The sequence below is a fragment of the Chionomys nivalis genome, chromosome 4 (assembly GCF_950005125.1).
Source record: "Chionomys nivalis chromosome 4, mChiNiv1.1, whole genome shotgun sequence".
NCBI lineage: Eukaryota > Metazoa > Chordata > Mammalia > Rodentia > Cricetidae > Chionomys > Chionomys nivalis.
In genome coordinates this window covers 74,830,236-74,847,629 of record NC_080089.1, presented here as the reverse complement: position 1 = coordinate 74,847,629, position 17,394 = coordinate 74,830,236, and the positions used below count along the sequence as shown (strand labels likewise).

The following is a 17,394-nucleotide window of genomic DNA, read 5'->3' as shown; positions in this document are numbered from 1 at the left end:
AGAAATATAATAATATCTAATAAATTTGAAGGACTGTCCTGGGATTGAGCGTTCTAGTCAACGTTTCTTATGATTCAAGGAGAGAAAGGTAGTTTTGGCCTCCAGGCTCAGGGGTTGCTTATTTACGAGAAATGCGTAGCTGAAATACCTGATATTCTACTAAATTCTGCTTCTATGACTCAAAAAATTCTACCTGGGGAGAGTGGAGGTTCAAGCAAGAAAGACAATAATCCCAACTTGCCTTACCGTAGTGTTATGTTTTCTTGCAACATTAATTGTGGAATGTGAATGCTGCATGTGAGAATACTCTGTGACGGCCCTCGGAATTCAAGCTCTAGTGCACAGACGTGAATCATGTGAAAACAGCAGCTGAAAGTAAAGTTTTGGAAGGAAAATGTGATGCTCCCCACACTTGCCCTCCCTGACTGTTGCTCTCTGGTGTGCTCTGGACTGAATCTGCTGCCTGGGTGTCACCGTGTCTTCCTAAAGTTGCTATTTCTCTTTTTTATTAGCAGATTTGGGGATTTTCCATGCTTGTTTTATCTTTTCTAAGAGCTTAATTAGTTCTAAAGTAACTTTAATGTTGACATCGGCATCCTATATACAATTTACAGATTTTTTTCTTTCCCCTCCCCCAGAATGGGATGGTTGCTTTTATCAGTTTATTTTCAACTCCTGAAATAATTCTCTCAAGAGAAAATATGATTCTCCCATTTAAAAGACATAAGTTAATTTTAAAAATTTCAACATGCATGTGAGTAACTTACACTGAAAGTAAAGTAATTCTAGAACTCAATGGACCAAGCATCCAATTATTTGTTTGTGTGTGTGCACATTTTTAGTGTGGACCTCAAGATCAGCTCTTTTCCGTATTTTACCACATATTGCTGCTCTGCCCTCTGCACCATGAAGATTTGGCGGGCTGTCAATGAGTTCTGTGCCTATCAGTAAGGAGCATGAACGGGAACCGTGGCTAAGAATACAGTCTAGGAATTTATTGTTTGCTTTCATTCCCTACTGAACATCTGGGGACTGGCTAGATGGCATCTCTGCTCCCAAGGCTGCAGTGCCCCTCAAGGTCCCTTTCCATACATCTGCCCTGCACACGTCTTCTGCCAACTAGTTTTATCATCTGCCTAAGAGTCATGAAAAGCCCTGAGCTGTACTGGGCTACTGAATTATCGCCTACATTGTGTTGAGAAGATCTGACTACAACAGTATCGATAGTAATCAAATTGCCCTCAAATGATTCAGCTTACAAGTGTTTCCTCTTCTGGGACTCTGAACAAACGCTGGGGTAATACAGGGATAAGAAGGGTGTGGCTCATAAGCAAATGCCACATCCAGGCCCTGTGTAGTGGGTGTAGAGGAGAAGGGCCCCAGGCCTAGTAGGACCTTGTCTTTGATCTCATATTCCTCTGGCACCATCTTTGAATTGCTATCCACTTTTAGACAAGGACTCACTGTTTAATCTCACACTGTGATGCACAGAACCTATCACTATGCTATAGATGCTGAATAATGCAGTATAATGACAATCACAGATGCCTGTCTATGCCTTAATGCAGTGGTTCTCAACCTGTGGGTCATGACCCCTTTGAGGTGACTGTTTCACGGGGGTCTCATATCAGATACTTACATTATGATTCAAAGCAGTAGCAAAATTACAATTATGAAGTAGCAATCTGATAATTTTATGGTTGGGGGCCACCACATGAGGAACTATATCAAAGGATCACAGTGTCAGGAAGGTTGAGAACCACTGCTTATGTCTTTTAGAGACTGTGCTTGAGGATGTATGCACAGCAATCATTCCATCCTGTGACACCCAGTGACAGACAGAGCCACAGAGCACTCAACCGGCTTGCTCAAGGCTGCACTGCCTGCCAGCTTGAACCCTTGATTCCAGATAAGGTAGTCTAGCTTCCTAGGTGTCATGTAACTCCATGATGGAATCATAGAAAAGGCAGCACTTACATTTAATTTACAAATGAGTCTTAAAACCAGGAACCTACCATGAACTGTGATGGAGGAGGGTCATCTTTCTATCTGTTGCTTTCATTGGTTAATTAATAAAGAAACTGCCTAGGCCCATTTGATAGGCCAACCCTTGGGTGGAGTAGACAGAACAGAATTCTGGGAGAAAGAAGCAGAGTAGGAGTCGCCATGATTCTCCCACTCCAGACAGACACTAGTTAAGAACTTTCCTGGTAAGCCAGATCATGGTGCTACACAGAATATTAGAAATGGGTTAGATCAATATATAAGAGCTAGCCAATAAAAGGCTGGAACTAATGGGCCAGGCAGTGTTTAAAAGAATACAGTTTCCGTGTAATTATTTCGGGTAAAGCCATGCGGGCAGCCGGGTGCCGGGGACGCAGCCCCGCCACTCCCACTTCAACAGAACTGACCTTTTGGAAGGAGTGTGTTTCCTACGCAGGAAGGCGAAGGGCAGAGTCCTAACTGTGAAAGAAGCCTCATCACAGCAAATGACGGAACCTGAAGTTCTCTTAAAATAATACCAGTAATCATGATAGAAGTGTTTTATGAAAGTTACAAAAAGTAATGTTTCCCTTGTTCTGACACATCCAATAGTCAAATAAAATCCAAATATGGTTTTACAACACTCAATCACGCCTTTCTTAAAGTATACACTCATATATATATACATATATATGTATATATGTATGTAGGTATGTATGTATATAAACACTTACTGGCTTGGTGTGGTGTGTGTATGTCTGTGTGTGTGTGTATGTGTGTGTTGTGCATGCGTGCCACAGCATATGGATGGAGATCAGAAGAAAAATTAAAGAAGTTCTCTTCTGTCTTTCTACCATGTGGATTTCAGAGATGGAACTCAGTTTGTCAGGCTTGGTGGCAACTGCCAAAACTTACGTGTTTGTGTGTGTGTGTGTGTGTGTGTGTGTGTGTACATAAGCATACATACATATATTTTTTCCTAGGAAGCTCATTCAATATTAGCAAGTTGTTAACGCCCAGTTCTAGTAATTAATTAAATAAACACAGTATCTAATATATACTTTAATTATATTTAATTTGTTCCTAAAACATGGAATTATTGCTTGCATAAAGAGGACCTTTACTATTACTCTCTTATGAAAAGGGGGATGAAAGGATATATTATGAAGATAAGGATATCATTATCTTAGAAAGTATAGACTTGCACGGTCTTACTTTAACTGCTGTGATACCTATTTTAAACCTCACACGGCTTTGCTATCTAAGTGTCACAGGATATTTATTTAGCTCTTTGCCTGCTGAGTAGAGGACAAGAAACTTTCTTTGGATATATTATTGTCCTTAGCTTCTTTTCTTCCAAAAGTACTAAATATTACTCTTACTAATCTACAGATACCTTTTCCCCACATTTTAAACACTGTCTACACTAATAGATTTTTGTAGGTTTTTTAATTAGAATCTATCCACACTGTGGATAGAACAACTCTCATACAAATTACAAAGGTGACTACTTGGTTATGTGGATCATTTTAAACATTTCTGGGGGAATAGGAGGCAGAAAAGTCTTCCCATCATTATTTTTATCTTACTGTCAAACTTTGTGAGCTGAACCTTAAACATCCCAATCTCACAACATGAAAACAAACCCCTTTCCCCTCCAAATGAATGAGCCCCTTGACAGGGCTGTCATGCTTTAAAGGATATCTTAGCCACGGGTACTATTTTAAGAGATGAGCAAAGAGGGGAAACCCCGAAGACTAGCTCATAAAATATGAAGGGAAGGTGCAAAGAAGACCTCATAAATACTACTTAGAACAAGGGATTCATTGTTTCCTCCAGTCCTGTGAGTGGCTCCTGTGATCTCAGCCTTTGTCTCTGTGTGCATTAGTGAAGCCTCTTCCTTTGACCTGCGGTTTGTTTGTTTTTTTTTAAGCCAAACTACTACATTATTTATGACTGCACATAGTAGCTGTTCTGTGTGTTCGTTGTGCACATATACTGAGACATATGCTTTCTTTTCCCCAAGTCAGTATTTCAATGCAAAAGGGTGAAAGGGTTTTTTTTTTTTTTTCTAGAGCTAATGTCATTGGAATATCATTGGGGGTGTTCAATTAGCTTTTGTGTCAGCCTGAGAGGGACTGAGGATGTCCCAGCACGTTCTCCACCTGCACACCTCAAAGACCAGCTTTGAATAACTACCTCATTTACTGTATTTTTAAACTACTTTTAAGAAGTATTTTATTTCTTTATCAGCCTTATCTACATGATTTTAATCTAGTTCATTATTACCTCTTGAGAACTTAATAAGGGAAACAATTTCTTGACATTGGTGGTGTTGGTCTTCAATAAAGATAATATAAAGAAAAGTTGGATGGGAATTGAATGTTGAATTAGTTTTGTTCAGTGCTGTAGTCTTTTCAGCCTTTTACTTTGGTTTATTATTTTTTTCCTTTTAAATTTTAATCATCTTTAAGAATAGTAAAGTCAAAAAAATCAATTAAGTTTTGTCAAAGCGATCCTCAAATAGAGTGGATAAGAGGAAGGCAGGGAGGGGGTGTCAGAAGAAATCATCGCAAGGGACAGCAGAAGCCAGTGAATTCTAACGCCCTGGGGTGCTCTCGTCCCTGTGGGTGGAGGCTGCAACTGGCAGATCATTACTTTTTCCTTCTCAGCTACTGAGGAAACAGGAGGCTGTACCTAGAGTCTCAAACTGGAACTAATTGATTTTCAACTAATCTAAGCCTTTAGTTATAAAGAAAGTAGGACCAAAGGCAACTCCCAGGAAGGGTGGGAGCAGTAAAGACAGCATGCCAAGAAAGCCTGGGGCTCCAGAAACTGCAGAACTAAAAGGGGGAGAATTAAAAGTGTTGGGGTTGGGGCAAAGGGTGAAGAAAGAGTGTTAATTATAGACAGTGAGAGAGTAGGAGCCAGAGGTGGGCTTGGGACCTGTCCAACTCCTCCCAGCTGTGCGTCTGTTCCTTCCTAATTCCAAAGTGACTTGTCATTAGACTTTTGAAACTGACTATTTCGTAAATGACCATTAGGACATAATTTTTTTCTTATACTATGTTCATAGTAATCGCCCTCTGGGAGCTGCCCCAGTTATTTGGCTTTAAGAACCTCAATCTAGTTGTCTTGATTATAAAGGAGAATGATTATTGATGAAGAGGGAAAAGGTTTTTGTCCTTAGCAATTAATTTTTTCCCTTCAAACAGAGGGGAAAAAAAACCTTAAAGACAACTTTCAGTTTTGCCCAATATCGGTATTTCTTATTTCAGTCATAATCCATGGATATATGCCATGGTGGTAAATCACCTTTTCTCTCAACCCATCACTTACATTAAACAATATTTTGCGTGTGTTTGTGGATATGTTTATATTATAGCTGTTAATGATTCTGTTGGAGAGACTCCATACCATAGGCAGCATCTTTACAAAGACTGGTACATAAGTTCCTCTCCACCAAATATTTGATCCGCCAACAACAACAGTAAATACCAAAAGCTTTCAAAGCTGCCAATTGATGACATAACATTATATTTTTTTAATACAGGGGGTTTATTTATTTTAAGAAGGGAGCCTTAATTTAGTTCCCTGTATTGTTCCTTTTATATCTAACATGTTATAAATCATGAAAATGCTAAATACTGCATCTATATACTTTATACCAGTACACTAAGGTATATGCTTAAAATATGTATTAAAAGGATTTTAAATCAACACAATGAACCAAAAACTACTAATAAAAACAAATATTAGTTTTTACTTTCAGAAAAATTTACATAGGCAGTGAACAACACAAGTTTTACAATTTCTTTTGATTTTTCTTTAAAATATTTAGTCTTGTATCATTTAGTATCATTAAATAATTAGATAAAACATTGCTATCTAATTTTTAAAAATAATTTTAGAACTATCCCATAGGCATATTTCCCAAGACAGGAATTGTACTTAAATATTAAAGGTGTATAATCTAACTGCTCATTTGTATAAGTACTTCATTCACAAACCAAGTAAACATTTAGGAAAAAGAGATCTAAAAAGTAAAAAAAAAAAATTACCAGAAGAATATTTGTGTTCCCCATAAAATTAAGTGCTATCAGTTCCACAAAAATTTGGCTGATATTCAACAATTTGTGGGTGAGGATTTAATCTGCAAAAATCTCTCACTGTAGCAGGAACTAAATTTGGTCTAACCGTTTAGATTTGCTTCTTTAAAGTGAAAAAGGGGCTAAAAATCATTTAAATGTGAAATAACAAGCTTGGTTTACATTTAGATGCTTGATACCCTAAGTCCCGTTGCTTATATCTCATTTTTATCTTTTATAAATAATAATGATTTTTCATTTATCAAAACAATACCAATTCACAAGAAAGTTTTAAAATAAATATTTTGTTGGATATGATTCTGGGTCTGGATTCAGTTAGTTATGAGAAATGTTACAGATGCCATCCACATACTTATACACGCAGGTGGCTTCCTCAGACACGCCCCCCACTACACTAACTGAACTCATTTGGACTTAGTCTCCACAACATAGAAATCTTTTCAGATACTAAATAAATAAATATCTCTTGAGCTTCATGAGAATGTGAAACACAGTGAAGATAATATATGCTGGTGAATTACATGAAAAACACTGGAATTTTTTTGTTCAGTTTATAATGATATTCTACGCTGCTTTTCAAGTCTTACACATGGAAGAAATAGGGAAGTGAGCTTTACACTAGGTAGTGATTGGCCATAAAGTGTGGTTATATTAGTAAGCATATTTTACACTTGATCTTAGCCAAAAGGCCTAGAAGCAACAGTAAGCATGTTTTAAGAGTAATAAAATTGTAGCTCAATTTTACTTCAAGACAATGGCAAAAATTCACCCAGGATAAGAATCCATTTTCTGGTAATCTCTTATGAGATTTGGGGAATATTAATAAAGAAAAAACATATGGTTTGTTATTTATGAAAACAGCACTCATCACCTGTTTAGGCATGATCAAAATAAGGCTTATGAAGTTTAAATCTAGTATTTCCTAGAATAAATAAACAATTATATGTTCTGATGTAAGTAACAGGCTTGTAAACAGTTGTGCCATCATCCTACGACCAACACAAGAAAAATACCATTAACTTAAAAGCAAAAATATTACTTAATAGTAAAATTTAAATTAATAGTAAAATAGAAATTATTGGATAAACTGTTTTCTATTTGCTTTGTTTTCTTATTTTATCTATATTTACAAAACGTCATGGCATACAACTTCAAAAGTCTAATTATTTTATAAAATAACAGTATATATCTATTGAAAATGATCAAAAGATTCAGTTTAATGAAACATATTAAGACAGATTCGTGACTGAGCTGTTTTTGCTTAATCACAAATTTACATGCCCTAAACAAACAACTGAGTTTGTTCTAACAGTTTAGATTTGCTTCTCTAAAGTGACCAAACCAATAAATAATTTAAAGGTAAAAATGATGGGGTTTGATTTATAGTTAGTCTAAAATCCATGTAAGGTGTCTGCAGCTAAACACGGTGATTTCAGTGACCTACATTTAGCGATGCTGAGCAAAAGCTGTTCTATTGATATTAATGTGACTCCTTGAACTAAAAAAGCTGAAAAGTAACATGTTCTACAAGGAATATTTTCAGGCCCCTTATACTAAGAAGAAGCAATCAAACCAATTTCGAATTAAGTCCTATTTGAAAGCTCTTACTCAAGCCCGCTGATTATATGTACAAAAGAAAATGCCACGAGAAAGACCTGCGGAGCACCTGGCATGCAATGGGGGATGGCTTTCTAAAGCTCAGCACTAAAAGCTTTGTCCCTGGTAACACAAAACACATGATTTAGTAAGCCCCTTATCCTTCATGCCAGGATTGCTAAGAGTGAATGACCACAGCACAGTAAGAAACATACATTACAAACATGGCCACATGTCCCCAAGATTCACTGCCATCTGACTTTTCAAAAAGTATTTCCTTTGAGATAGTATATGGGGATATTTTTTAGTAGGTGTAGAGCAAAATATTTTGAAGTTCCCCCAGATCACATTTTAATGTAAACTTTTAAAAGGTATTATTTTATAGGGACCTTGACTCTTTAAACTTTATTAAATTTGTTGGTTAAATTTTAAGTCTCATTATGTTTAATGTTACTTTCCTTTAAACGTCTAAAGACAGTCAATTCGTCTTTAGTTTGTACTAAAGTATTTTAAGTTAAAACTGCCCTTGTAAAACCATTTTAAGTAGGTAAACTATTTAATATTCCTGTAGAGGGAATGCTAGGCAGGGATCTGCCATTTGAGATCGTCAATATTTAAAAATTACTGCAAAGCAGCAGCACTGAATAAAAGACAGTTTTAAAACCTATTCCTCAATATCCTGGTTGATATTTATAGAAAATTATCAATTAAATATATTTATCTCAAAGGGGAATCTGGGATAGATAAATACCATCAAGGCAAGTTCTATATTTATCTTGCCTGTGTCAAAAATCAATTGGGTATGACTACATTTTAATCACCACACTTAAGGGGTGTTTCAATTAGATTAAAATTTCTTTTCTAAGCTATTTTTTCATTGAACTCCCTCGATTGTTAATATTTTGCAGTTTCATTTGATCTTGGTTAATTTCATTTAAATATCTGTACAATCATTTCTTCCCCTAGATGGAATTTTTAAGTAGCATATGAATATGTACTCACACGTTCTTTAACTTACTAACAAAAATGGTTTGGAAAGTTTCTTTTATTTTCCCACACATAAATATTGATCTCTTCCTTTCTTCATTTCTTTCTTTTTCTTTTATGCCCAAAGCATTGCTTTCCTTATAAATTTCCCTTTTTATAAATTGCCTTTTATGCACATCTTTAAATTAAATTTAACAGGCTCTCAAAGGACCATATTCTACCCAAACTGTGACCATTTAATTTTAGCTATCCACATTAAATATATGTGACTCTGTAACCTAAAGCATAACCTTACATCACTGTGAAAAAAAAAATAAAACAGAAGTTATTGAGGAGAGTTTTATAAAATAAATGTATAAACACGGCCACCTACCAAGAAGCTACTTTACCATTAGAAAACAAATTCCTCTTTATAGCAATAGGAATGAACAAATAAACGAACAACATACCTAAGTTGACAAAGCTCATGACCATGTCAGCATCATTCAGAAAGTTGGTATCGTGTAGGCTGGCAAGAGGAGGGCTCTGGGTTGTCAGTGGGACCCTTGGAGACAACTGGATACGATGAGCATACCCATTGGGAGAGGCTGGGTACCCCTTCCTGGCCTCCTTGGCCTCTCCTGCCAGGGATACCCTCACCAAGTATTCCGACTCCTCAGGATTTTCTTCGCTGGCCATGGCATTGTACAGATCCAGCATAAAGAGGGGTGCAGAAGATGCTTGCTTTCCAGGTGAAAACGGCCTGGGTCTGTGGGGCAAACCCAAAATAGAGAGAATTTCCCTCTGTATTTCCCGTCTCTCATGGTTCCGCAGTCTTCTATAAATAAAACTGGAGTGAACATGATTGTCTCCCAAACCTCCTTTTGCATAACCCATTTGAACCCAGCCGCACCAGAGGAAGCCCACAAGACCCCTAAGTAAAAATACGGTCCAATGCATTTTTGTACAAAAGCAAAAGTCGGTATTTTTAATCCTTCTTGTCCACTTAAAAGTAGTAAGAATCCCGGTTCCTTGGAGGCACACTTTGTCAGTAGCTGTGAAGTTGTAAAAACAAATTTACCTATTCTTCATGACAGTGGTGTTTCTGAACACAACATACTCAGTCCATTTTCTTCTCCTGTTTTAGATATTTGCAGATACGTCAAGAGTAGTGATTGCTAAGAAAGCTGAAATTCAGATTTCTAATTATCCACAGTTGTTAAGGACTTTTGCAGTATTGATGTAGCAAGAGCTGGCTAAAATTATTCGATCCAATAACCTATGCATTCCTATGTGAGTGTATGATAATCAGGCTTCGGTATCTGAACTGACGAGAGCTGGTCTTCTGATAAACTGTAGCTCCCAAGTTCTCTTCACTGGCTCTGCCTTCTTCTCAGTGCTTGAACTCTTTCCAAGGCAGATCCTGAGGTCAGAGTCACAGATCTACGCTGGTCTGCACCTTGCTGTTGGAATTCTATTTGTCCGGCAGCCTAGTGATAACTTCAACACCTCTTGTATGGTCTTAGTGTAAAACAAGACCCAAGGTTATACTGCTCAAGTAAATGTATTTCCCTGAGTTTACTTGAAATCCTTCCTGTAAATCCATTCAATCTTTTCCTCCTCCTTACAGTTAATTCCACCTCCAGCAGGCACAAATATACCAGCCCTCTTCAAGAGAGATCTAAGGAGAAATGTAAGCACAACCCTGCTGGGAAAGAAGAGGCTTCTCATTGTAATTTGAAACTGGTAAAGCAAAAAGAAGTTAACCCTTTTGCTACCAGAAAAGCCTCCATTTTCACAATTTTAGAACTATGCATACAACATACAACAGTGATGTGTGGTGTGGACAAGTTCCAGGGAGGATAAAAGCCAGTTTTCAACTAGCAGACTGAAAACTTTGCCACCCTTCCACCAGGGTGTTTTAGGTCTTTTTAGAGGAATGCATTTATTGCACTTCTATATTAAGACTCAGGTTGTAGCAAGTTAGCTTAGTATGTCTCAGTTCCATACTTGAGATTATTTCAACTTTTGAATGTCATTAAAATTTACTTCTTTAAAAACTGAAAGGACAAATTTACAATTGGAATAAAATTATTGATTCTTAATGATGACCAGCTATTTTAAAGCAAAAAAAAGTTGACAATGAATCATTAGCAAATATATTCTCCAAAAAAAAGAGTAGTTATAAAAATTCTGAAATGGGATTGGATAGCTTTTATTTAATTATCTATAGAAAATATTTAAGCAGAAATAAATATATATTGAAATAGAAATATCTAATATACAGTATCTTCATTCTTAACTTTTACTTCATTACAGCCCAAATGTAAACACAGTTACAATGAGATATTTATCGCAAAGTGTACTCAGTACTTTGATTTAAGCTGTGCAAATAAACACCAGTTGTACTAAAGATCAAATACCCTGCGTGACAACACACAGATTAAAAATAGAACTCCTGAACTTTGATGGGTAGAACAGAGAAAGTGTGCACCTTTCTAGAATGCCATACCTAATCTGAGGAAATGAGCAAAGTATGTGTTTATCCTTAATAGTTAATGTCTTTAAAATTTGGAAGTCTGCAATGTTTCTCTGCCTGCTATAATTTTCTTCTCAGGCACACATTTAACCTTAGCGTTTACAGTGCTTTCATTGTCTGGGACAGCATTCCGATAGCAAGGTAAATTTATCGAGTGAATTCTAGAACTGTGGTGAGACTTTAATGTTTTTTTTTTCTTGGCCTAGAGGTGTCTAGTTTCTTGTTTAATTTCTTTTAACATATTTCCTCTGCGTGAATAAAACAGCCCTATTTCTCGTGGTCTTCAGTTCATTGGTGAATGCAAGACACTGAAAGGGCTCCTGAATCTGATGACATACGTCATTTCTCTTGTACAGATTCCCTAGGAAAACTTGACAGGTGCAGCTGGATGTTTACCTCACTGAGAACTCGGCCTCATTACAGGATGCCACAGCCTAGTCAGAGCAGCAGCCCCGATGTTGACACACAGGCATAGTTGTCAAGAGACACCACAAGGCAGGGAAGCCATGCAGACTTGCAGGGACCAGATCCCATTATAATAAGCAACGGCTTGAACTGCTAAAACTCCTGAGATTTATTTGCTTTAGCATCCAAAGCAAACAGCAAATTTTGGTCGTCAGTACAGATTCAGATCAATCACTCCTCTGCGTTTATAAAACACATTACAGATCAAGTAGGCTATAGTTGCCCTCTGTATTTTAGAAGACATTTTCAAAGCTGTGGATTTGCTTTATATCTCAAGAGCACAAGAGAGTTACAGAGTAAAATCAGCTGCACTAAAGGAAAAACAATTCTTATTACAAAAGTATTGATTTTTTTCCCTAAGATACACTTGAAAAATAAAAATAAGACTGAATGTTACAAGTCTCAAAAACTTTTCCAAAACCATAATTTATAATGCCAGTCAGGATAAATGTAACTTAATTGCTTACCCAGGCATATATAGCTTCCATGGTATTGGCATTAAGTTGCTAGCACACTTGATCAGATTTGAGTATCTACTCCACCCCATCTCCCTTCCAATACAGACTAGACATAGCCCACATTTTTCAGAAGATCAATAAAAGGAGAAAATAAGAAAAAATATTCTAAGACTAAACAGGAAGTGCTTACTACTACATGAAAAGTTAGAACCATTTCAATTGACAGGAAATGTGTTTTACCACATCTCAGTTCCTGCATAGATTTATACCTGAGTGTTTGAGAGCAACTTGAAAGATAAAGTAGATTTTTGTATGTGCAGACTAGGAAGGATCCTCATGTCTGAGTGCATATGAGACAAGGGACTGGACACACAGAAAACAGCAGTGAGATTAGGAGAAAGACCTGGCTCATCCAAAGAATTATTCTTAATGATCACCAAGAGGCGTGCCCACGAATACCCACTCCCTCCCTTGTCACTTTGGCACAGCCCAGCAGCCTCTCCACAGGTCACTCTCCTTTGCAAGTTTCTTTTCCCCCTGAAATATGATGCTTCTGTCTCTGGGTCTGTGAAGCAATTTTACCCAATTTACCAACCTCAGCTTTCCCAGTTTCTCCAAAGTAACTTGTTCGACAGATAGCAGAAGCATTTGCAGATCTTTTTTGATCTAGAGCTTTCTTATCACTCTTGAACTTGGGTTTTGCCATTTTGATGTAGAAGCAAAGTACCTGGAAGGAGTAAAGTCAGTAGGGATCTATAAGACCATTTAAGTGGCTGGTGGAACTGGCAGCAAACAGAATTCTGGGAAGGCATCTACAAGAGTCCATTGTGTCCAGAGGAGAGCAGAGCAATACTGTGAAACTACTCTCAGACAGGCTTTGACATTTTTGTTTGGGACTGGTTTGGTTTGGTTTTTGGTTTGGTTTTTCCCCCCCCCACAGTAGCTCGAAAAGTATTATAATCATGGGCAGTCTACACTTTATCTGATCACCAACTATTAAATGAAAACTAGGAAATAGATAATAAAGATAATAGAGCTTTGGAAATGTTGTTATTGTTGAATAGCCAGGATTATGTAAAAGATTTTTCAAGATATTCTCTAGTATATGTTTCTAAAACTGTTTTATATAAGTTTGAGAGAGTAGGTAATAATTAGAACAGTTATTTCTTGAGAAAATGAAGCAACAATGAGCCATTAAAACGTAGACGTTCTTAGTGAAGCATCTGTCTCATGATTCTATAACTACTAGATTCCAGTTCTGTCTGTGTCAGACAACTACCGTGACTTAAAAGAGAAAAGAAATGTGTAATGAGTTACATTCACATTCATAAATCCTCTGCTATATTATTACAGGGAAATCCTATTGAATTAAAGCTACCCTTGGCAGATGTGATTAGTTTCTATTCCTGTCAGCAAATACCTCATTCTTTTGAATGGCAATGGCTCGTTTTCTTTGTGCAATGGTTATCCTTGGTTGTCAACTTGACAGGATCTGGGCTCAGCTAAGAGACACGCTTCTCAATGAGTTTGCAAGTGTCCACCGGCTCATTAATGGAAGGGGAAAGCATTGCCCTGCAGTGAGCAACCTTCGATGGGCTCTCTGGATATAAAGTACTGTTTCTTATGCTTGACTTCTTTCCTTTTTGGTGCGTGCATCTACTCTGCAGCAGAGGTAGCAGTTGCTGCTGCTACTGCTGCCGTCCTTTCTGACAATCAGAACCCAGATTCTTCAGTCTTTCGATGTGACCCAAAGACCAGGGAATCCCCAAGCCTTCTATGCCATACGGAAACTGCTAAGGAATCCATATCATGGACTCCTGAGGAGGTACTGGGTTGTCCATCTCATCAAAGCTCAGGCAGTTATTGTTGGATAACCCACCCCTATCATATATTTCATCTAATTAATCCCCATTCTATCAGTTTTGTTCCTCTAGAGAACTCTAATTAATATAATGTGCTTGGGCTTTTGCCCTAGTGTTGTTTTTACGGCCCATATTGCAATGTAAGAAATTCCAAAAGTTATCACAGTTTATTAATTAGATTTTAGCAGTAATGAAAACGGCCTGCAAAGTCTCAGCAGAATAGAGTCTCATAGAGGACAGACAGAAAACGTGGAGCACGGAAAAGAGCGCTAAACAAGGCACGTAAATGAGGGCCAGAGTCCAAGTTCCCAAGCCCACACTGCTCACACTTTACACTCCTGCAGATGGCTGCCTCTCACCAATATATCAGACAGTTCAAAACTTGTAGCAGTGTGACAATTCAAAGACAGGTCTGGTTGTCAATTTACCCTAATAATTCCCATTAGCAACAAGATAACCCTCAGAAGAAAAAGTATATAAATGTCACTCTTAATGGTCAAAATGATACAATTTAACGGAACTATTAAAATTACATGATACAAAAATTGTTTTAAATGCATGCCTGTAGTTTTTCATAGTATCTTTTGTTATGGTAAATACAAAACATTTTGTTGTGGTCTGGAGAGATGGCTCAGTGGTTAAGAGCACATACTACTCTTGCAGAGGATCCAGGTTTGGTTTCCAGCATCCATGTGGCAACTGGATCCAGCCAGGGGATCACATTCCTTCTTCTGGCCTCTGTGGGCACCAGACATACAAATGGTGTATTTATCTATAGGCGGGCAAAACACTCATACAAATAAAAATGAATAAATCATACAAAGGACTTCATAGAATTTTCCCCAGACTTTTAGAATAAAATTAAAACCTAAGGGAGTATTCTTACACATGTCACAGAAAGTGTTCAATAACAATTTTAAAAATCACATATATATATATATATATATATATATATCCTCTTCAGATTAAGAGAATATGGACTTTGCTTTGTAATGTACAATATCCATTGTAATCATATAAAAACCCTCTAACACAGAGTTTTCTGGTAGGGATGAACATAGAATTACCACTTGTAGACAGAGGATAGTTTAAGAAATGCCAATAATGAATCATGTAAAGAACAAGGACATCACAACTCTTGATAGGGACTCAAACATTAACATTTTTAAATGATTAACATGGAATCAAAGTTGAAAACCCCCAACAAATATTCTGGGACAAATGTAAATGACTATACATCAAAAGGACTATGTTTCATGGTTATGATAAACAGGTTTCCAAATAAGAGTAAGATTTTTTAAGTTGTTTATTGATTCTTAATAAGATTCCATGATTTTTAATAAATGTTTATTTAAGTATACTCTAAATACTAGCTTTCTAGATATGTTGTGGAAATAAACAGTCTATGCTTTTCCTACAGGTTGGTTGCTTCTAAAAAGATTTGTTCGGGTATTGAAATTTAAACTCAGAGTCAAAATACAATTTCCTATACAAAGTCTGCACTATGTCATAATTTAGACACAGATCAATTTGAAAATGTTATCTATTTTTCTTTACTTCACTTGTAGTGCTTTCTTGAGCTATCATGACATCGTAAGGCCTCCTTCATTATATTATACAATTCAGTAGGAAATCCAGTCATCTGAAGTCACAAAAGTAACCTTCGGGCTATACTGAATATGTCAGTTTTGGAGTGTTCAGACTCTCGGCATTTGGTGGGGCATGCGTGTACACATTTCAGACACAACATGCAGGCTTTCTTCTCAGTTTTTCGTTTACATTGGATCCTTCCTCATCTTCACTTTCAAGTTACTCTCTACATTTAAATCCTATTATTTCTGTTCTTATACTTTATTTTCTCTCTTTTATTGATATGTCCCCTTCATTTACAATAAGCTTTATCTGTGACCCTAATTTTAAAAGCCTTTTCACCCCCATCCACCCACCCCCAACCCCCAACCCCATTCTCCATCCACCCACCCCAACCCCCAACCCCATTCCCCATCCACCCACCCCGACCCCCAACCCCATTCCCCATCCACCCACCCCGACCCCCACATGTCCTCTTATCTAGAACTTTCTCCCAAGTGTCACTGTTTTCTTTATCTCTCACCTTTCACCAGCTCTCTTCCCAGAAAGCAGGATTTTACCCTGCCCTCCACCTTCTTTCTTCTTCCTCCCGAGTTGCTGAGTCGGTTTATCTTCTACCGTCACGCATTCCTTAGCGCCAGAGTGATGACATTAAGTCACAATCTGACAGTGCACCCACCCCCAATTATACATTTAAACTGCTTCTCTGGAAATGGAGAGAAATGCTGGTGACAGTTTCCAGGTACAGATATAATCCTTTGGAAAAATAACTGTTAAAACACTTCTAACCAAAATTAAAACAACAGGGAAAATATTAACATCATAACAATAAAAATAGTAAAATCCAAGGAAATGACTCAAATTATTCACTGAAGTTTTAGCCAATGTCACTCCACACTTGGGATAGAGAATAATTATCACTGGACTGAAGGCATAGCGTCTTACTTTCAATGTGTTTAATCCTAATTTGTGGTACATTTGTGTTAATAATTGAGCTCTAATTCAACATGCCATATAATTTCATGTTATGTCTCATCAATGTCTTTTTAATGCCTTTTGAGATCATTCTAGAAAACTTCTCTACGTATAATGTTTATCAAAAGTATATTATATTACCTTCCAACCACTTTTAGAGAAACAAAGTTAGGCTGAGTTGTTTATAATCTCTACTGTCCTTCTGGAGTTTCTCATACAGAAATATACTACCTATTGCACGCAGGTTTGTTGTTGTTATTTACCATTATAGGCTGGATATCAAACAGAAAATGGTAGCAACATCAATAAATTTCACATATGCATTGACAAACCTCACCAACAGGCTTGCACATCTTTTTAAACATGCTTTTAAAAATCAAGAAGGAAGCCTTACCTGGACATTGATTAACATTTAGTAACAGAGTGAAGAAAATGGCAACTAAACTGGCCATGCTGTTGGGAGCTGCTAGGGAGCCTCGAGCAGTTTAAACACTCTCAACCTTCCTTAGTCAAAATCTTCAAATTTTGACTTTTAGCTCTACAGTTTTGAGTACAATCATACATTAGCATAACTCCCCAAACTGTATAGATCATTCACATACATTATCATTTAGATAAATAAAACCAGTAACTACAGAGCATGATCTTTAAAAGTCGTTGTCTAGATATAATACCGACGCTATTATCTTTGCAATTATCCAAACGCTGCCAGAATCTTTCCACCAAGTAACTAACATGTAATGTGCTTAAAGAACGCCATAAAATTCTTTGGTTCTTTCACTTATTTTTTTTTTCCACACCCAAGAGTTGTGCAAAGACTTGTAATGGGCATAGTGCTTAACGAAGAATCT

General features: G+C 37.0%; 1 protein-coding gene across 1 annotated transcript in view; it reads right to left on the bottom strand.

The window, feature by feature from the left end:
* The window catches only part of Bmp5 (bone morphogenetic protein 5), a 122,350-nt gene extending 112,086 nt beyond the window's left edge, over positions 1-10,264 (bottom strand). Inside the window, exon 1 of the mRNA XM_057767494.1 lies at positions 9,125-10,264. Coding sequence (XP_057623477.1) covers positions 9,125-9,614 — 490 coding nt within the window. The 5' untranslated portion in view covers positions 9,615-10,264. The remainder of the gene's footprint in view (positions 1-9,124) is intronic.
* Positions 10,265-17,394: the final 7,130 nt, after the last annotated feature.